The sequence below is a fragment of the Thunnus thynnus genome, chromosome 19, assembly GCF_963924715.1.
Source record: "Thunnus thynnus chromosome 19, fThuThy2.1, whole genome shotgun sequence".
NCBI lineage: Eukaryota > Metazoa > Chordata > Actinopteri > Scombriformes > Scombridae > Thunnus > Thunnus thynnus.
Window position 1 is genome coordinate 15,634,461 of NC_089535.1, and position 22,219 is coordinate 15,656,679.

A 22,219-nucleotide genomic window follows, 5' to 3' on the forward strand; every position below is an offset into this window, starting at 1 on the left:
GTGTTTGTTAAACAGGTAACAGGCTGCAGAGAGGAAACAGCTGCTCTGGCTATGAACCTTTATTAGTGTCAGCACAGTGCACATGTGTACAGACACAAACTCCATCAGAAGTTTCTACAGCTGTTAGAGCCGACTGACAGCTCATCCAGCTGTTATCAGCTGTCGCCGTCATCAGAAACGGACGTCGCTTCACATGACGCTTCAGAGGAGAGACGTCTCATGTCCCTTAAAACAAATTTGGTTGGGATGCACCCTTAGTGTTTTCATATGGACACGACTCCTCTATTGTTTTTGATGCATTCCTGTTAAGGCTGATTGCGCCAAAGGAAAGCTCGGTTAACACTCCCCTATCCCCAACAGGCCAACAGTTGTGCCTGTCTTGGAGATATGATGTGATAAAAAAACGACCCAGTTTAAAGGGACATAACTGCAAAAAGAATACCGCACCTGTGTGGATTTGACGCCTTATGCTAATGACACAAATATCATGTGATCTGTGTAATATGGAAGGTGTTTGGTGATCCATTGCAAAATCCAGTGTACAAGTTGACAATGGGAGTGATTTCAGATGCCTGTTTACATTAAATATTACAGGAATGATTCATTATTATAACATTTGTTCTTTGCTTTGTGAGGTATGATTGTGTGATCCACAGTGAAGCTATCTCTGACAATAATGACAACACCGATAGCTTCCTTTAACAATGAAAATGAGGGTTTGAACTGCTTTTAAATGTATTTAAATTTCATTTTATTTTAGTGACGGTAAAATCTGTACAAAAATAAAGTATAAATGTAGAAAATATCACATACACAGATGGCAACAAACCTATATTTTCAACTGCACTGCAGATGTCGGTGCAATAAACATTCTATTATTAATTACACTATGTACGAAAATGAAATTGATTACATCACATGTATTTTACTGTAGGTCTACTTTACCAATAAACAAATTGATTCTGTCTTGACACATTTAATATCACCGTTAATCTAATTTATTATATAAAGTATAATCTCTATTATCAGACTTGCTGTGATGCTTCCGAATACAGTATATTCAATAGGCACATAAAATCTTGTAAAGTCTTTTTAAGTGATATACCATCTACTTAAGTGTCAACATTGCACAGTTTTTTCCTTTTCTTGAGACACTCAAGCTCAAGCGTCCTCTGCAGCTACCATCCTCTCGATAGCGGCCCAGTCTATTTTGCTGAGGCTGCTGCCGGCGCTCTCAGAGAGGTTGTCCAGCCACTCCATCCCCGACACACCAGCTGTGGCACCATCATCCTGCTCATCTAACAGCCCGTCCAAAACCTGAGAGGTGTACAACAATGTATGAATGTAGACATCATCTATCAACAAAAAAGTATATACATTGTTATACATGGAAGTAACATCGCTGTTATTATTTTTATCATCAGATTGATTAACCAAATTCTTGATTCATGCACAAGATAATTATTTGAGAGTCTTCTCCATGTACAGTACAAATCAGATTCTTCAGATTTAGGCAAACAGTGTATGAAAAATGCCATTCTTACTCTGTTAGACTTTGACTCTTCTGGTCCAAGCAGCCTTATCATTTCCGAAGAGGGCTCCCACAGATTCTCTGCATCCCTCTCCTCTTTCTCTTCCATCCTTGTCTGCTCCCTCTGAATCCCCTCCCGAAGGACAAAAGTCCCTCCTGAAGGACTTTTGTTCAAACCCATCTTTCTCTGCCATTCCTCACCCTGGCTGGCTGTGTGCGGTTTACTGTGGCTCTTTGTATCACTGAGCATGCCACGTCTAGTAACCTGAGACAGGCGGTCCTTTGGCAGAAAGGTCACTGACACACAACATACACAAGTTTTGTCAGTTTAATATTATTAATCTTCATGAGAATACAGTGGAAACACATACATACATATTATCAATATACTCACACATCATCAGTTTAGCTAAATATCATTATGGTACCTGGTCTATGAAGTCCCAGTCTCCTGCGATGGTCCTCTGAAGGCCGTCCCTGCACCTCAGCGGTCCATGGACGAAGGTGGGGCTGATCTTGTCCTGACTGGAACTTCAGACTTCTTTTATCATTGGCAGATACACTGTAAGTCCTAAGAAGAAGATAATACTCGATTATCAAATCCAGCTAATTTCAATTGAACATACAAGACTGTGCAGATTCTGGTCATTGTGGAATCATCTTGATATTGTGACTCAATTAATTAAATGTAATGATTAGTTCCTGAGATCCTGGTCAGACTATTGTTGCAGAAGGTACCTGTGAAGGCTACCAGGAGGTGGAGCAGAGGTGGACCGTGTGGTGAAGGCCATTGGAGCGCCTTCAGGCTGTGAAGAACCGAGCAAGGTCGGAGGACTGGTGGGAAAGTCACTAGCCAAAGAACTGGCCTCACGAGTCCTCTGGTTATATTGCTCCAAAAGCATGGCCCTGACAATCCAAATATAATTATTATCAATTACACACATGTTCATGCATGTCTCCTGTGCACAAACAATGTAAATAGGCACATACTTTTCTTTTTCCTCTCGGGTTCTCCAAGTGGATGCTCGATTTTTGTTTGTAGATTTCTGTAGCGAGTAAGGACATAGCAGATTATTTACAATGTGGATATAATATTATGTAACGTCAACTCTAGTAAAAACTTGAGCTATCTCACCTTTGTCCCAGAGGTAGAAAAAGGCTTGCGCTCCATCTCCCTCAGGCTATCTCTTTGTTTGTGATAAACAGCCAGTCTTTCCCTCTGTTTCCTTCTCATCCAGATCCTCAGCTCTCTCCTCTCATCCTCCGGAAGGACACATTTCTGCGACATCCAGCTACTTTGTTGCTGCTCTGGTTTGCTGTGGGTCACATTACTTTTCAGCTCAGTGATAATCAGAGTTATTTAGGTAGTCACTAGAATAGCACTCATTTTAGTAGGTACCATACCTGCTATGGTGTTCTTTCTGTGAGGTGGATAAATCCAGGTCAGTCAGGGATATATATCCTTCCTTCACCAACTCGTCTAACATTTCTGCTGTATCAGATAACCCGGTCTGACCCAGATTCTCATCAGCCCATCTAGAGAGAAGTGGAGGAGTACTGTAACAGCGCTAAGCACATCCAAAACAAATACTGTAAATCATTAAATGCTTAAAAGACTTAAAATCTACTTTAACTTACAAATGAGATATTCCAGCCTCTTCAGTCGGATGATGTTTCATTCCTGTGAGAGAAACAAAAACATTGTAACAGTCCTTGTTTTACTGTTAAATGTTTTGCTTCATTTCTTTTAACTACAGTTGGCATTCAGGAGTATTACCATGCAATACAAGAACGTGTGTAATACCTACACTGCTTTCAGATTTAGTAAACTGTTTTAATATCTACCCATTAACTATAAATGCAGTTCTTTGCCACCATGTGAGCCAGTCTTTTTAAATCTTGCAATAATTTTAAGGAAATGTTTGAATAAAGTGCATCTTTACTTGGAGGAGTGTGAAGGTAAGAAGGACCAGCGCTGTGACTTTGAGAAGAAGAAGTGGAATAACGAAAAGAAGGCTTTCTTTCAGGGGTACAGGAGTCACTATGAACTACATATTGTTCTTCCAGATTTTCTGCCTCCTCACAGGCATTTGGTTCAGTTGCAGTGACAAGTCGTGGTGTCCATGCTGTGAGACACAGAGGATATACAACAGTCTCATAGAGGTTTTTTAAACAATATTACTCAATTTAAGATACAACTTGGACTTGCAATGTGATTTAAAATGCAATGTAGTATTTGCATTCTTTATAGATGAATTGTTTTGGGTCTTACCTTCCTGTGGGACAGCCAGTCTGACAGTTTTTTTCACTGCAGGCTTCACATCAGGAGCCAAGGCTGGGGTGAGCTTTTCAATAGTGTTCACCAACTACACAGAGACAACGCAGGACAAGCAAGGAATTATCTACATATACCGTATGTGTCAGCCTTACAGGCAAACTCGTAAACTTGGGTGACATTGAAAATATAAAAAATGCACATGTACCATCCTGGAGTTGGTAAAGTCCATCTCCAGATGGTCTGCAATGTTCTGCAGCGCTGCCAACTGTGCATCTAGCTCTGTCAGGCGAGATGAGAACCAGACTGTAGGAGGTGTATAAGAGGCATTGTTAAATCCAGCGCTCGGTATCTTTATGGCTTGACAGATCTCAGAGTCAGATGGATCTACAATATCCTGTGGAGCGACTCTCTCTGGATCCCAGTTGGGCTCAACGTAGCTGCGTGAAGAAGGCCCCTCAAGGGTATCTAGAATATACAACACATATTCAGTCTAAATTGTAAAAATACTGTTGACGACAGGTTTGATTTTATTCAATATACATACATACTGTTAAAAAACCTTCCATATAAAGACATATGATGACCTGGGTGAGTGGAGGGTTTCAGGATATCCTCTGGAATTGTGAGCGAGGGTTGTACATCAGTAGCAGGAGTAGCACTTCTGATAACAGAAGTCGCAAGTACATGAAGATGAGCAGAAGTAGGTGAAGAAGGGATGGAAGGAACGTCCTGTGTTCCTTGGATGAGAGAGGATGGCAAATCCTGGTGCTGCATCTCGTCTTCTAGATCCAAGACACTTAAGAAGTGGCGGCCATGCAGATCCTGAAAGACAAAGATGGAAAAACAGAGGGAGGTCTATTAAAATATGCACTTATTAAAGTGAGTCCTTGCTAGAATGTCCATTTAATATAAAAGCTGTACTGCATCATACTGTATGGAGTCCGAATTGTCTGGGATCTTACCAAGTTCTCTGGTGCCTGTGAGGTCTCCACTGTGTCTTGAACAAGGGGCTCTTTGTGAAACTGATGATTCTCTGACCTTTGTGCTGGATGGAGAAAACACACACATATACAAACACACAAAATGTAACTTTTCATTATGTCCACAACAAATTAAAAGCACTGTGTTGTCCTTGTACCAGGAATTTCAAATCAACTTACATTTAGGACCACTATCAGTCACAGAGGCCTTGGCAGACACAGCTTTATCCACAAGTGTGGGAGGACAAACTGAAAGAAAACAATCATAATTTACATTTAGAAAAAAAGATTTTCTGAGACTTTCTGCAGCCACTTAATCAATGCCTGTATTTTCATTAAATGTGGACAGAACAGAAAGAAAGTTATTACTTTCGGATCAATCAAGAAAGCCTACCCATTAACACTTGAAAGCATTTTATCCTGATATAAATACAAGCTACAACAGTGTACTAAAATTACAACTGGACAAAAATATTACAATCTTATACTGTATCAAATCTTACCACCACCCGTACTCACCTGGGTCTGTGTTTGTGAAAGCATCATGGCACTCTGGGGGTCTTTTACATGTGGAAGCAAAGGCATGGAGCTCAGCTGCAGTGGACACCGCCTTGTCCAATAATCTCTGACCAGTAAGCAATGAGTCAAAGGATCCTGGGAGTTAAATAACCAAAGATCAAGACAATTGTAATCTAATCACTGTACATTTTTTAAGAATGCAGATTTCTGTCATCACTTTGTCATAATAGATGTTTCTGGATTATTGCTTTTTCTGGTGATCACTGCAACAGGCGGTGTAATTAGGTATGTATTTGGCACTAACCAAGTTGAATGGCAAAATCCTGTCTGGGGGTGATCTCTTCTGCAGCAGCAGGCTCATCATTCACAGGCTCATCTGCTGGCTAAATTCACATTGGAACAAACAAATGACAGTGGTGAAACATTTTTTTTTATATTGGTAACAGTACAAAATTATTCTTACTGGAATTGTAATGGTTGTACCTCTTCTGTAGGGATGATGGACTCATTCGGCCTAAATGTGACCTCGGTTTTTTTTGCCCTGCCAGACCTTTCCTCTCTCCTCTTCTGCCTATAAATAAAACACAGTAAATATAGTAAGAGCAAAATAAAGATTAAAAAAAATCAGTAGCATGACAAGATATGTGTTTACCTCTTGCTGGAGTCGGAGCTGGGAGAGGTTGTAGCTCTTCTAGTGCTTTCAATAGGTCGGTCGACTCTGAGCAACTGTAGTCGAGCCTCTTCAGCATTCTGCCTCCCTATCACTGAACTAGTCAACTCCTCCATGGAGATGAGACGGGTCATGTGGGCTGAAGGAGCAGCCAGGGGCATCATCTGTGGTAGAGACAGATATCTGTGCATAAATTACAATGAAACATTTAATGTTATTAATTTCAAAAATCTTTAAGTAATGGTAGAATTGCTTACCATTTTTGGTTGAGAGTCTATATGCAAAAGCTTGATCCTAGGTGCTTCTCCCATTGGACCTGCAATGACAGTACAGGGCCTGGAGGAAGACAGTATGGGTATTTTGGGGAATGTGATGTTTCTCTGTGGAACAGGTTGAAAGTGCAGCAGGCGAACGCCGTGGGTCAATGCAGATCCATGAGCTGGTAAAGCAGGAGGGAGTAGTGAGAACTCTTGCTCCCTGGATCTCTCTGATATCTGATTCTGCAGATGGGAGCTCCTCAGAGTGGGATCATGAGGAGGATTGTTATTAAAACTGAGTTGTCTTTTCGTAACTGAAGACCCACTTCTTTTTTCCTCTTCTGTCTTCTTTGAGGCAGCTTTGTTATTGTGTTTAAGCTGGGGCTGATGGGATTCTACAGTAGCAGGGTTTGCAGTGAGCAGCGTCTGGAGCCCTTGGGCTGGGGGATAGTGTGGGGAACCCTGCTGGGGACGATGGAGCTGAAGTAACTTCAGGCCCAAGACCTGGGAAGCAGGGTCAGATTGTATGCTACCATTTGAATGCACTACCGCAGGGGCACTGGTAATTGTGTGGCTGGTGTCAGTAGTGGTCAGAAGCCCTTGGGAGGATGGGATTAACCTCCTGCTTTGCCTAAACTGAATTTCTGGCGACTCTGCCTGGACAGAGAGTGGTTGCATTTCCTGAAAAAAAAGAGTAATCAGCTGTGATTTAACTATTATTTGCATAGAAAGACAGTGTGTCACAACATAGCAGAACATTTGAGCAATACCTGATAATTTACACCCGCACCATTGACAATGGAGGGTAGATTCCTGGTGCTGTGACACTGATCGCCTGTTGGAGAGGGTTTCCCTGAGCTCTGTATGGCAGGCTGGTCTGCAAACATGCATGCAGGGGCCTGACTAAACTGAGGGTTGCTGGATTCTGATCTTGGAACACATGCCTGTGTCTGAGGCGTCCCTGAAATTGTGGTTTGAACCAATAAGGCATTTGGTTGCGGTGTGAAATTGGTAGGGTAAGATGATGGCACATTAGGGTGTGAGGAGTTCATGTTAGACTGCGCCAAAGAGGAGTTCTGCTGGGCCAGTTGCAGGTTGGAAAATGATTCTCCCAAAACCTCCATCAGGCTCATGTAGTTGATATGCTGAAACAACAAGGACAAATACACTTAAAGTATGAGTCAATTCTGAGAGTCTATCAACTCCAACTGGTCAGTCTGTTCTCACCTGGACCAATCTGTACAAGTCTTCACCCAGACGTTGTCTCATTGGCGGAGCGGATGATGGCTGATTGGGGACAGTAGGAACTACATTTGGTGCACTGGTTGTGGAGCTTTGTGGCTGAAGACTTGGAGGATCTTCCAGTGCGTTGGGGAGCGGAACTCCAGCTGATTCAGAAAGCTGTGCAGGGACTGCTGCCTCAGGCTGGACGATGGGAAGAGCTTCTGGCTCTGGGTGTGGAGGGGCTTTGAGGCTTCTAGCAGGACTGAGGCTTAAACTACAAAACAGGAATTGACAATGATTTACTAGGTTTTGGCCTGGAGTTGCACAACCAAAATGTTCATGTAGAAATAACTCAGTAGGGATTATGTTTTATTTTGATTCTAAAGTGTGGTGAAGAGTTGAAGAATTACGGTGACCTATAGTAAACATTACACAACATGAAATTACTGCAGTAAAGACTCCCCTTACCCATTCACACAAGTTAATAATAAATAATTCATTCAAAACTCACAGAGAGGTGGAGTCTTTTTCTGAGTGGTCTAGATCTTCAAGTTTTAAACTCTGAAAAGGACAAAAACAAAAAACAACAAGTTATTTGTGCATTACGACAACCTTGATGACGCATATGAAGAATTAGAAAACTGAATAGAAATATTCACTGTTTCAGGTGTGCAGATGTTTCCAGAGATGTTCCCATTAGAAACAGAGGACGACACCTCCAAGCCCTCACCGTCACTACTTTTGCCTATGACAAATATCAATCATGTTAATTAATATTCGCTGCTATACAAGTCTGCATTTGCAGCAACTTTGATGAGCCAATTTGTTCTAGCATCATACCTTCTTTTTCAGGTGTAACATCTAAATCACCAAGAGATGGTTGTGGTGAACTTGATAGTTTCATCTGAGTGTCAAAGGTAAGTTGATCCTGGTCATTAGGAAGAGGTGTCCTGTGAAATGTCAGCTCCTCTGGCTCATCTGTGCGAGAACTTCTGCATGGACATAAATACTATATCAATACAGTAGATTATTCCGATATTCAGTAAATTGTGTGTGAGATGAAACCATATGAATCACTGTATCACTAAATACAAAAAGAAACATAAAACTCTCTTTCACCATCACATTTTCTGGCATATCAATTTTTGTTTTTTGAGAAAAATGTAAGCATACAGAATCTCACAAAACAAACGTTATGATTAACCACACATACACTGACAGATCATATCCCAGTTTCATATATTGTCTGAAATGTCTCCAGGACATTTGGAACTTCTTATCAGCTAATTTCAAACTGGTTTCTTGTATGTATGTGTGCTAATTTCCAGCTAGTCAAATAATAAAACATTGTAAATACAAACATGAGGCACTCACATGGACAGTTCTTCTTGCTGTACATTGTGATCGGGGCCAGTGACAGGAGTGTTGGCAGATCCAGGGTAGCCTGTATCAACGCTGCTCTCTCTCTCCAGCTTCTTATCCACCTCAGGTTGCAGCACAGGGGCTACAGTCCACTGTGTTTCTGGAATTTGGATGTGGGCACTGTAGCGATCGGTCCCGAGTAGAGTAGTGTATCTATGTTCCAGCAGGCTGAGGGAAGTGAGGACAGCAGGTGCAGAGGCTTTGATGCGAATCACTACTCCTTCATCAGCTCTTCCTCCAACCCCATCTCCCTTAGCTTTCTTCTTTTTGCCATGATGTCCCAGCAACACCTTCCTATCAGCCCAGCGTACCATCCACTCCAGCAGCCTGCTAAGCTCTGGGAACTGAGCTTCTAATTTAGGATCGAGGCCCTGCTGCAGTTCTATCACCGTTTCCACACAAGTTGAAGAGCCAAATACCAAGCAATCTGATGGCTGACCCGTGGGAAAAGCACTTTGATTAGGGCTAGTGTCAGAACCAGAGTAGGCTCCCTTCATTCTTTGGTCTAAAGGCACGCGGCTCTGCTGTTGGAGGCCAAACAAACCATTTTGCCTCCCAGTTCTGAGCCCAGGTAGAGAGGTGACAGAAAGGCTAGTTCTTGATATTGGGGTTTCGCTGCAGATGGAAGAATTTTGTGTTGTACCTTGTTTCAAAGGCTTGTAGCAGCAGCCAGCTCTGAACACTGGAGGATCGTTGCTCCAGTGTTTTCTTGCTGGATGGTGCCCATCTCTTTGACGGCGATGTATAGTTGTGAGCACATCAAAGGTGAGAGAATGCAACTCTCTCTCCCTCAGCTTGGAGGAGAAGCTTCTCAACAAAGGAAGTTCACTGCCTGAGTCCCCTCCATCAGTACTATCTTTCTCCAGCACATAGCTGAGGAAGAGCTCCAGGAAATTGAGATACTCTTCATCTTCCAGCTCAAACTCCCAGGTGCCAACCACTGGTAGGGAGGGCAGATCCACATTATGTTGGTCATCATTCTCTTTAGCATCACCTGGGTGATTCTCCTCCTGAATCACCCTCTCAATCTTAACAGTCCTCTTTGTACTCTCTCTGTCTCGTTTAGCTTTTTTGCCCCTGAAAGAACAACACAGATCACAGAATAAGCCACACCATAGATGTGCGATACTTCAAAGTAATGGCAGTGCTTTCATTGCACGCTGGATACCTGTTTATGGATCTGCTAAGCTGTTCAGGAGAGACAGCCTCAGATGTATTCTCCGCTGTGTCTCCATCACTGCACAGCGGGGGGAACCCGCAGTCAGTTAAAGTGCTGGTGCTCAGACTTGTACCCAGGGACAGTTGTCTTAACATGGCCATCCCATGTTTGCTTCCCCTGTCTTCCTCTTCCTCCTCTTTCTCCCACAAATGGAGCTCAGGGGCAGCCAAGTGCCTCTGCAAACGCCCAAGATGTTTCCTCCTCTGCCTGAGTTTATCTTGAAGGAGTATGATCATCAACTCATTTGCCTCCTCTTTTTCCCCTTCTGGAGAACAGACAGCATGTGATGGAATACATTTATAGACATATTACATATATTGAAATGGTAATGTATAAAGTAGAGTAAAGGATCATTTATGCATTCACTTAAAGGGATCCAGGAAGGTTTAAAAATGTTATCATTGGTCAAATAAGCATACAGTAATCAGGACTTTGAGAAATTATAATTTCTTCAAGGTTTTTTGATCTACAGATTCAAATAGTTTAAAAATGAAGTATCAATAATTCAGTATAAGCACCAGGGAATCTAAACAATATGTTATAAAGTGCATAAGTCTCCCCGAAGACCTGCATTCCTTTAAGTTATAATATTTCAAAGCAATTTGTGAGTGAATAGAGGTGTTCATACCAAGGACATTGCATTGCCTCAGTCTCTGCAGCAGTGAGTTATACTTTTCTCTCAGAGGGACTCTGACAGATTCTTCCTCCTTTGGGAAGGCACGTACCAGTGTGTCTGCCACCTAAAAAGAAGAGCAGCCAAGAGTGAGAAATGCACTCAGTCAAGGTCACTCTGTTTTACTCTGATAAACGTCTGTGTAAGAAAAGGCAAGAAAATGTATTTTCACCAGAGACACAGGGGGTAGTTCAGACACGAGGCTGAGCAGTATGTCCTGGAGGATTTCCTCAGCATTGAGAAAATGAAAGAAAGGCAGATAACGACGGGCCCAGTGGAGAGCATCCACACAGGCAGAATTCACTTCTGAATCACCAGGGATCTAAGGGACACAAATATACACAAATACTTACGGAGAATCCATGAGGATATTTATACATAAACATGTCACAAACACAAATGTAATACCTGTTCATCTCTACTATGCTGTCTGGCGGCCTGATACTTCCTGCAGGAAATAGAGAGCTGATCCCTGACATGAAGCATCCAACATAAACCACACAGCTCCCTGAAACAGACTTGTAGCAGAAATATAGTTAATAAGAACCAGCTGAAATTAGATAATTGATTGATATCCACAACGCACTATGACTGTTATCTTACTAATAGTTTGAATGATATCAGGGTCCAAGTGACCATCTTTATTAGGCCCCCGTCTGAAGAATCCACTGCGGGTGACAAACTTCATCAGGCCCTCAGGGAAAGGCTTTTCCTCTTCAGCAGCTGATGGATAGGAGTACTTCTTCTTGATCTGAGAACAACATCACATAATTGCACTATTTATTTATGGAACAGTACTACATACCAAAGTGTTTCCTGTTTGCATGATGATCCTATTACAAATTGTAGTCAAATGGAAACGATTTGGCATTTTCTTCAGAAAAATGTGATTGTTGTCAAGTGTCTTTTAGAACAAACTCTTGTGATGGATGAAATTATAAACAAAGGGAGAACTCCAAATGACAGGTACTGTATGTCAGCCACACTCTGGGACCTTTACGCTTCTTATTAAACAAGTTAAAAACCTTTCAGCCCTGGGAAGTACCTTGTGTAGTAGGTGTCTGGCACGGCGCAGATGGCTGATGTACCACTGGGCAGCCGGATGGCAACAGTGAGCGGATCTCAGGAGTAATAGTAATCTTTGGAGAACCCCCGACACTTTGTGACGTGATGCAACTTCTGCAAACTGGCCTAATGTCCCTATTGGGTCCTAAGAATGAGACACACATTTTCTTAACAAGTAGTTAGAGAGACTTTATATGTAAACATATGTAAGAGTCTATCTTTTGTGTTATGTACCTGTGTGTTGGGGGAAGGCTGAGGGCAATAAAGAGGTGGGGAAGGCAGATACAGTCCATTGGGCACCAATGCAGGCAGCCCAGAACACAGGTCTTTGGCTGTGTCCAGCAAGGAGGACAAGGGTGAAGACGTAACATTCACTCCAGCCATGACTGACGCCTTCAGAATCTCCTGTATGGAAACCTGTAACAAGTCCCAGTCTTCTCCTTCCAAGGGGTCTAGTAAAGGGAGTTGAGATACAGCATAGATTAACATTGAAGAGTTAATGTGCATTGTTGTCATATCATAGCTGTCAGGTCTCACCAACCTGTAAAGCTCTTCTCAATATCCTCGTCTTTGCCCTCTTGTGAGTCAGCCTTACTGCCAAAAAGACACTCCAACTCAGCCTGAAAAATGCTTTCTGGTTCTAAAACTGTTGGCAGGTGGAGCTCTCTTCTCCTGAACCTGTTATAAAAGATTTGCAACACTCACTGACATGCTTGTGAAAACAAACTGTAAAATTCAAAAACATGCACAATAAACTCATTCATTCCTTGATTATACTGTCTGCTTACACACTGACCGAGTGAAGTCAAAGTGATCAGAGCAGTAACTGGTATAGGCTAGGCTCAGAGAGGCCGCTGTCTTCCAGTCCCCAAGATGGTAAGCCAACCACACAGCCTCAGGAAGCAGACCCCCTAGCAGGAGCAGGTCCTGGGCGTAGTCTACTGTCCACACTTCTGACAGTTGCTGTCGTCGAATTGCTCTAGCCACCTCCTCCTGGCACAGCGGCACCAAACGCCCAACACTGGGGGCTGAGAAAGAACATATTACTAATATTAGTAATATAAATGAAGAAAACATCTTTTAAACTAATAAATCATTTTGGAAACACACCATGAGGTAGATGCAGTGGAGGAAGGACGCCCACATTGTGTGGGGGAAGGATGTAGAGCCGTTGATTGGTGAAATAAGCAGCCATGAATCTCCCCAGGGTCTGAACCACTGCACAGGCTGTGTCACTGTGAAGGTCCATTGGCAGCCATGGGCAAGGATAAGAGTCTGCTGCAGGGCACAAAGGCAGAGCTAATAACTAACGTGTCTTACTTTCACAGGGAGGTACACTTGTCGTTTTGAATAATCATATATAATCAGAAATACAGGTTGAGCCATCATGGATCAAGATAGTAAATATGAAGCTACTTACAACTTGATTCCATAAACTGACACACATATAAAAACCATCTAAAAGACTGAGTAATTATTGACCATGGCTAACCTGTCATGCAGGTCGTGCTGTCCTCCTGGTGTCCAGCCCTGTGCAGTATTAGGCGGGCCATGTGGTCTCCCAACTCCTGGGCTTCTCTCAGATGGTACTGAAACAACAGACTGTATAGGAGTGCCAGACAAAGCCGCGTCTCCTGGAAGACACTACGGTCACAACCTAAAAGGGAGACATGATTACTATTTCAGATTGTATGTTACAATGCTTTGTCTATTAATGGGGAAAATGACACCATGATCTTACTTTTTGTACTCTCTTCCCAAATTTGTGATCGCCATGCGTCAGCACTTTTTGGGTACGAGCCACAAAGGAAAAGATGTTCACCTGGAGGGGGAGAAGAATTCAAAAAACAAAAATAAATGTTCAGAAAAAATCAGAAGTTGATTTAGGGTGCAATCACATTTGCTTTGTTTTCTTTGATCTGAACCATAGTTCTACTTGGTTGGTTTAGATTTAAATTACCCAATTATGGTGTGTAAAACAATTACATATTTTACACAAATTAGGCAAATACTAATAAAGTAATATTTTATTTCAGACCTGGATAACTCAGCAGTGCAGGTCCCTCCTCTAGCCTTTCTCCTGTAGCCTGCAGAGCTGTTTGGATTTGGGACATGATGCAAGACAACTGCTGCTGTTCCTCCTCCCAGCCATCACAGCCTTCAAAGCCTTTCAATTCTTCCATATATTGCTGGGTGATCTCATAGACCCACTGCCACGCACCAAACATTCTGCCAAAAGAGAAAATCACAACTCTTATCTGAATGGCATCTACAACAACTAATAGTTGACTATTTCCTCATAAACACTGATATGTAAAAAGTCAGCAAGACTGTCTCTACCTGCTGGACGGTCGCTGGGGGACAGGCTGAGCCTGATATACAAAGCTGGATATCTCTTCCTTCTCATTCTGTAGCAGAGGCACACAGTGCACATCTGAAGGCCACTGGTGCAGTGGCTGATTCTCTGCTGAGGACCAGACAGTTCTTTGCTGGAGGCTGTAAGTGTGGTCAAGAGAATCAGAGACCAGCTGCAAGATAAGCAGTGCTGTGGACAGACTGTGAGATGACAGCTGACAGTGACCAGTCTGGTAGAACTCAGGCTGAGGGCCCAGCAGCAGGTGTACCAGCCGTTTACTGAGCTCTACCACCAGCCCCAAGCAGCATGGCCCATCTGAGTGAGCGCTATCCCAGGGTAGAAAAGAAAGAAGTGCTTTGAGAAGGTGCAGGAGACAAGTAGAAACTGAGGTATTTCTTTTCCCTGCATTGACCGTGAAGCCAGGGATCAAATGAAGTAAAGCAGCAAATCGCACTACACAGTAGAGGGTGTGCTTCAGCAGACAAGACTTGTTTTCCACAGTGTTTCCTAGAGACATGCTAAAAGCCCAGGCTGTTAACAGCCTGCTCTGGATCTTCCCAAGTTCACGATGGAGAAGAGAGGTCTTCCTCTCTGTTTCAGCAAAGTCCATTTCATGATCTGGGCTTGGGACAAGTCCGGTGTTGATGTCCAGGGCGTGGAGTGTGTCAAACATTGAGGCAAACTCCAGACGTCCGCCATCCTCTACATGAGAACCAACAGGAGGTCCGTCTACATCAGAATCATCCTCAAAGAAAGACTAGGAAACCATACACATAAACACCAGGTTAAAGACTGCTAACATAAGTGAATAAAGCAATTGATACAGCAGCCATGACACAATATTACTCAGTGTAATCAAATGCAGGACAGTAGTCTGAAAATTTTTACATTGAATCTAAAGTTATATTATATATTATAATACTATTTGACAGACCTGTACTTTTTCAAGAAGTTCTTTGGTGCCACCCAATGCCCCCTGGTCCTGCAGAAAAAGGGGCAAAGTGGACCTATCTGTGGCTGCTGAAATGACAGAGTCTGTGTTGTTGGGTAAACGTGTAACAATAGGTTTGAACTCCTCAAGGCTGCTGTCCAGATTCAGGCAAGATACTGACTCCAACCATGCCCTCACATGAATCTGAAAATAAGACATTTGAACAAAATGATTCAAACAATAATATGAACCTAAATCTGAAGTTGAATAAAATCCCTTCTCCCACCGCTTCAAGTTCCTGGTTTAGCACCTGTGATTTATCCAAGATCCGGCTGGCCTTCTCAAGATCCTTGCTGGTGTCTCTTAACAGCGTTTTCAGCAGCAGGGCAGGAGAAGGTCTATCTAGCACCCTCAAAACTGTGGCCATGTAGCCGTCAGACACAATGAGATACAACAGCCGTGGATGCCAGGTCACAGAATATCGCTGCCTCAGGACATCCCGCACAGACATGCTAGAGCTGGACAGAGAGGCCTCCCCTTTCCCTGCAGACATTGGTGGCCTGCAGGAAGAAACGAAAAACTTTTATCACAAAAAGCAAGAAAGAAAGATGTTTTAGTTAAACAACATCACGTGTTTCTCACTGGCTTTATACTTAGTTCATGTTAAGATGAGAGACAAAAAATAAGAAATAAGAACATCACCCCAAACAAATCAATAATTTGTAACAAGGGCTAATAAGAACAATGAGTGAAAAGTGCCTGAATTTACTGTATACCTGTAAGTGACCAGAGGGTGCAAGGGTAGGAAGTGTGCAGGTCCAAAGTCAACATTGCAACCGGAGCTTGTCAGAGTGAGAAGCCCTCCGAGGCGAGCCAACATAAGAAGAGAGCCTCTCTTCAGAACACAGGCCAGGAAAAGGCCACCGGGTGACCAGTTCACACTGCCCACCCAGTATGACCTAAAAGAGAACATAAATATCTTTGGAAATAAAAAAACATCCTCTCCAACAAAGATTTCAAAGTAGTTCAAACAACAGACAGACATGGGGTGATGTAACACACCCTTTTGTGGAAGTAATAGTGGCGGTCTTGATACAGTTGTACAGACATTGTTTCCTTTCATTGCTCTCTGGTATATTTTTTTTTAGACTGTCTGGAAATTATGTGCTGAATTCAGGTTAAGCCTGTTGTGCAGCAGTCAATCGCTGACTGCTGCACAACACCAACCCAACCACAACACCTGTTCTCGTTGTTATTTATCCATACTGTACCTTATGTATTTAGAGGGGATCTCCAAGTTTTTGCTTCCACATCCTCCAAGACCACTTGAAACAGAGACAAAATTCTGTGTGCTCACAAAGAGGACCTGTGTAGCCTGCATTCAAAACAAATCTCATGTTACATTTCCATGAATAGATGGATGGATGTGGAAAAAAACTGGTGAAGATATAACAAAAAGAGAAAGAGAAGAGGCCTGACGTTTACCTTAGGTTGCCTCTGGTTCAGGGCAATGGCTAACAGTCGGCCATCAGGAGAGAAGGCAGGCACTAGTGCACCTCTGGATTTCACTGGTTGGCATGCTGGGGTAAGACGCGACATGGGGTATGTCTTGGTGGCCCATCGTATGCTGTATCCCACAGAGCTACACAGTGAAACGAATACTCGTAAATACCGTAACACCAAGTGAGAGACCTGACTGTTGACTGAACCTGCTCACTCACCCCACTCTCACATTGCCCTCTTCCCACTGGATTTTCAGGCACGTGAGGATTAACTTCTTCCCACATGTGAAAACAAATGCTGATAAGCAGGCATCACCCACTGCCTGTAAGGGATTGGAATAAGATATAAATAAGATATAAGACCTACAGAAAATAACTCAACAGTGAAACAGAAATGGAGTGCAGGTTTTTAAAATTGTGTAACTCATTTAAAACATGACACAATTTGTTAAACATGTATTCTTATTCAGTATACAAACCTCCGTCTTAACGAAGATGGTGTGTTGGCATGCTTCTTTGTCTTGTGAAGATGGCAGAACAGTATCTTCAAGGGGTTGTATGTGTGCCCAGTGTCCTTTGACTGTGCCGTCTCGTAACCCTGTCAAATCTCTGACGTCCATACACTCCCACAGGAACACTTGCCCTGTTATGGCTACCAGGAGCACACGCGTCCCATCGCCTGAAACTTGGAGTGACAGCCTTGTGGCATTCCCTGTGGAAAATACACACAAATACATCCATGGATTCAAGATTTTATATTTTAATAAATTGTTCCCCAAATAACTGGAATTTTCAAATTTGCAGTTTCTTTCTTAGTACCAGGATGATCATTGCTCATCTAATGACACTCCCACTACTGATCATGTGGTTTAAAAAGAACCTGCAATAACACTTATAATAATGTATACATAGAGTATATACCTTGAAAAGCAGTAATCATATGAACTACTTCTGGGACTGCTGCAGCAGTCTTCAACAAGTCTTTATCCCTGTTCCACAGAAACAGCTCTCCCGAGACCAAAAGTCCACAAAGCCACATACCTGGAAGAAAAAGACAAGTAGTGTATTATAAGAATTGACAGCTGACAAGTGTTTTTGCTTCGAGCTAGCACAATAAACTCACCATTGTGAGATGAAGCCATTGTCACCACACTGTTGAGAAAGGGATGGAGTTTAGGGGTCCTCTTCTTGGTGCGACCAGATACCATGTTGATCTCACTGATCCGTTTGTCATCTAACAGGAACACAGATTCTTTCTCCTAGAGGCATGACACAGGTTTGCAGTCATTACTATATTGCTGGTAAGGATATGAAAGCTACTGTCACCTTGTTAAATGCGAAGCACTTCTTTATTCATTATCTTTACCTGGCCGAGCCAGCAGAATCGCGGCCATGGTTTCTTCCTTTTGATGCTGGATGACAACACAACCTCTAACTCTAGCTCCATGTTTAAAAGACAGCATCCGTTGTTCCTCGCGGTTATGCATTCAGGAAGGGTTTATCAAGATTAATCCGCTATATGGACAAGCAAAGCGATGTGGCAACATTAGTTTATTTGCTCAAATAAATATTACAATTATGTTAGCTAGTTTGAATTATCACTCTTGAAAGTGCGACTTATCCGTTACACGGATTAGCAATAACTGACATCCATTGACAACATTAAAGCATCGTTTTGGGTAATATTGACTCGTTTGAACAATAAAAACATCACCTACGTGAACCATACCGTTAACTAGCATTAGCCACCTAGCTAATTTTCCCCACTGTGCGAAGCAGCGGTCCCGAAAAAGAAGCCAAACCAGAGTATTTCCACCACACTGGTTATGCTCACATGTTAAGTCCCCATCTGTTGGTTGCCTAATGGTTCATATAACTATGGTATAACATGTCATACCGTAGTTAAACATGAAATATTTCGAAACTCCCTCCGTTTCAGTTGCCAGAATTGTTTCCCATGATCCTCTTGGAAGAAGCGTCAACGCGTTGCCGTAGGAACGTAGATGTTGGGAAGTGGCCGCAGCCGCCACTGTGTAGTTTGTTGATCATATCCACCCTCACTTTACTATAAAATGTATAGTTTGGATTCACTGAATATGACAGGAATCTCTGCTCGCAGTTCTATTCAGTTAATTTGTTTATTATTTTGACCAAATTTTATATTCATAAATCCAAATTCTTAAGCAAAAAGCCAAACTTCTCAGAGCTGACTATGCATATCATATATTTCTTCAACATCTGAATGTACAAATAAAAAAAAGCTGTTAAAACGTATAACCACTGCAAGCTTTACAAGACTGTTGGTTAACTTTTATTCTTTGTGTTATTTTTTTATTACACCCTTTACTCCCCGTGGCTTGTTTGTGATTGTAGACTCAAGTTGTATACACAAGTTGCTGTCAACTTGTTGTATATTTGTTTCAATAAAGTTGTTAAAAAATGCTTAGTGGGAAGTTGTTTCTATAGTAGCCTAAAACGGACAAACCAAACACTGGCTCTAGAGAGCACCTTTCATGTTTGTCATGAGTTTCGTGGTCCCTTAGCTTCTCCTACACATCTGGGAGGGGTCAAGGGGTATTCAGTTGATTGTTGTCTACAACCTCACTGCTAGATGCCACTAAATCCTACATACTGGTCCTTTAATGTGATCATTTTAACTCTAGTTGTATACACAAGTTGCTTTCGCTTTTTTTGGTCCTTTAACAGAACAACTGAACCTCATATAATGCACTGTACATGCAAGAGATTGTTGCACAAGCACACATTTTCCAGCAGATGGCAATATGCTACAACAGGGATCACTGCTAAGGATGAATCCCCAGCAAAGTGTTTTCGAGTTCACATGAAAGCCAGTTCTGACTAGAGCAGAACAGATCACATGGCAGATAAACTGTGGCATAAGAGGCTTTTTTGTGCTTTGTCTCCAAGCTATTGCAGATGTCTCTCGACAAGGTCAAGTTTCTCTGAGAAACACACAAGCCTGTTAACTATCTGAATGTTTGTGTGCAGTAAGTAGCTCTTTCACTATTAACATGCTAAGGTCTCTTACTGGCTTGTAACAGTGAGTTATTAGGTTTGCCCCCCGGCCCCTGCTGGTATTTAATTACCCTTGCACTCTCTCCTTTTCATCATGATGGAGATGACGGCAGCCATTGCCAATAGGTCAAAGAGGACACTTCACCAGACCTTAATTGGTTCATTTGCCTCTGCCTGCCAGGCACAGATGGAGCTCTTTATTACTGTCACTGCCAGGTTCATTGTGGTCTGATGAGGGTCGTCTTAAGGGGGAGAGCTTGACATCATATCAAGACATGGTGACATGGCCAAAACAGCATGGTCATTAGGGTGAGAGGAGTTCAAGAAACAAACATTTACAGCCCTATACAGACTTTTTGCATTCTCAATATAAGCTTAACCAGGCTTATGTGGTCTTGTTTCAATAGAGCCAAGACTACTTTAACATTATTGTCATGTTTATGAGCTTATTGTTTGAAAAAAATCTAACTCAGTAAGGCTTTTTTATATACTAGTTGGTGTGGCTTTATAGTTGTGTGTGTGTGTGTGTGTGTGTGTGTGTGTAAATGTGCATGCAAACAAATGTATGCATGTGTGTATGTACATATATACACATTCCTTTCACAAAGTATTAGCCTATTGTTATGAAGTCACTCTGCATTTGTTTGTTTATATGAATTTATCTTTAGTCTTGACATCAGTCATCATTCATTGTAAAAGGTCATTACACAGCCAGATACAGGATGGCATAACTCAAGAATATATGGAAAGTACATGCAATACAAAATGGCTGTTTGATTAAAAAAAAAAAACATTACATACTAAATAACCAAATGGACAAGTCATCTGAATACATAAAATACATTTGTTAGAAAGGCAACATTTTATGACATACATCAGTCTGATATTGTCTTCTGTTGATGAAAAGACAATAATATATAGCTAATCGCATCACTGAAAGGAGGAAAACAGTATTTCCTCACAAATCCTGTATCGACTGGTTAATCACTGATCCTAAAAACACAAGCAGCTTAAGACTGAAGGATGTCTATAAATCACACAACACCATTTTTACATCAGCTCAATAGAAAGAAAGATAGTTGAAGTAAGTTATACTCTGTAATTACTCAGTAAGTACTATTTATTTGAATTTTGCAACAAGGCATGTCTGCACACATGGTGGTGGTTGTTAGGTTAGGATTTCCGGATGATTGCAAACTGAACAATTACTACATGTGGACTTTAGAGATGCTATCATGTGTTTGGGTACAAGGATCAGTATCATGTTTGCATATATGCTTGGGTGAATTCCTTCTATCTTCAATAAAATGCATAACCATACAACAACATGTCATTAACTAGAAAAACAATTCCCCTTCACTGTTCAATATAGAGACATCAGTTGGCATGGTAACCCAATTTGCCATCTGCAGGCCCCATTCATACTGAAAAATGACACTCGGGGAGCTGTCAAGAAACAATTTAATAATCTTTCTTACAGCAACAGCGGGTCAGAGTATGTCTGCTGCTCAAATCTCAATGCTTGGTGTGCACTTGACTGCAGCAAACAACAAACACTTGTCTTTGAAGGGTTGAATTTGTAGTGAACGTTGTTGGTTCATTGTTGGGAAGATTTATTAGTGTGCTGGGTGCGGACCGCAGCATTGTGTGTTAAATATTGACAAATTAAAAAGGGTTGTTCAGAGTCTAATTCAGAATTTGGTGGTGAAAAATGAGCGCTGGGCTGTTTCTGCTTATTTGGATATTAAGGATGTGGGGTCACAGATGCAAAATTTGAGGGTGAATTTAGGCAGCCATAAGTTTAAAGGAAGAGTTTTTAGGAAATATGCTTATTTGCTCACTTGCAGAGTTAGATGAGTATGAGAGTGTTATCAATCGTCTCATCTATCTCTCGTCAAGAAAGAAAATAAGCATCCTGTGGGAAGATTTCTTGGCCGGATGCAATGACTTCCTGAAGTGTCCTCTGGTATTGTCCCACACATACCATGTTTATTTGCTGGCTATAGGTTTAGGAATAGTCCCAAACGTGACCCTCCATAAAACCACAACTTGTAGTTTTTACATTTTGGTTTCTGTATGGATTGAACAAACACGATATAAAGTGTTATTTAGTGAGCTTTAGAGGTGTTAGTAGGTGGGTTTTTTTTAAAAAAAAAAAAACCTTTGTACAGAGTCAGGCTGTTTCCCCCCCATATCCAGTTTTTATGCTAAGCTAAGCTAAGCTAAGCTAAGCTAACCAGCTGCTGACCGTAGCTTAAAATTTTTGAACAATTCCCACATACTTATTGTCTTTCTTGTTGATTTAATGGACAGATATAAGCGTACTACTGATCTTCTCGTTCAACGCTTGAAAAGGTTGACAAGCACAGGTGTTACTAATGACATTAACGATTGGCTCTGTTCAGTTCCAGGGACCAATACCAAAAGCAGCTAAATCAAATTCAGCCACCACTATTTTTATTATTTACACCTGTGCTTTTCCTATTGTGACCAGTCAATATGTCTTCAGTGAAAAAGACATATTTTGTATGACAACGCCTTCAGACTCACTCGGGA

General features: G+C 41.9%; 1 protein-coding gene across 8 annotated transcripts; it reads right to left on the reverse strand.

Annotated features, from left to right (window-relative positions):
• Nucleotides 1-727: 727 nt before the first annotated feature.
• cplane1 (ciliogenesis and planar polarity effector 1) lies at nucleotides 728-18,615 on the reverse strand. Of its 8 annotated transcripts, none has more exons than XM_067574273.1 (50): nucleotides 18,525-18,615; nucleotides 17,994-18,142; nucleotides 17,751-17,886; nucleotides 17,549-17,668; nucleotides 17,107-17,339; nucleotides 16,847-16,950; nucleotides 16,611-16,767; nucleotides 16,397-16,500; nucleotides 15,902-16,084; nucleotides 15,436-15,685; nucleotides 15,129-15,329; nucleotides 14,179-14,951; nucleotides 13,877-14,067; nucleotides 13,580-13,660; nucleotides 13,331-13,495; nucleotides 12,949-13,116; nucleotides 12,635-12,866; nucleotides 12,380-12,516; nucleotides 12,073-12,290; nucleotides 11,819-11,983; nucleotides 11,377-11,524; nucleotides 11,182-11,291; nucleotides 10,946-11,095; nucleotides 10,729-10,840; nucleotides 10,050-10,365; nucleotides 8,834-9,958; nucleotides 8,300-8,451; nucleotides 8,119-8,204; nucleotides 7,971-8,020; nucleotides 7,463-7,733; nucleotides 7,006-7,380; nucleotides 6,236-6,916; nucleotides 5,961-6,142; nucleotides 5,792-5,879; nucleotides 5,613-5,691; nucleotides 5,309-5,443; nucleotides 4,970-5,038; nucleotides 4,772-4,854; nucleotides 4,394-4,631; nucleotides 4,015-4,274; nucleotides 3,804-3,897; nucleotides 3,475-3,657; nucleotides 3,170-3,212; nucleotides 2,936-3,067; nucleotides 2,667-2,862; nucleotides 2,522-2,577; nucleotides 2,270-2,437; nucleotides 1,960-2,102; nucleotides 1,545-1,828; nucleotides 728-1,317 (listed from the first exon to the last, which is right to left on the reverse strand). In XM_067574273.1, the coding sequence occupies exons 2-50, from the start codon at nucleotides 18,072-18,074 to the stop codon at nucleotides 1,162-1,164; spliced, it is 9,864 nt and encodes a 3,287-aa protein (XP_067430374.1). In that variant the 5' UTR covers nucleotides 18,075-18,142; nucleotides 18,525-18,615; the 3' UTR covers nucleotides 728-1,161. The 8 variants fall into 8 exon arrangements, with proteins under 8 accessions (XP_067430374.1, XP_067430373.1, XP_067430378.1 ...); XM_067574272.1 differs by having other exon boundaries at nucleotides 18,462-18,608; XM_067574277.1 differs by having other exon boundaries at nucleotides 8,300-8,448; nucleotides 12,949-13,113; nucleotides 18,357-18,606.
• Nucleotides 18,616-22,219: the final 3,604 nt, after the last annotated feature.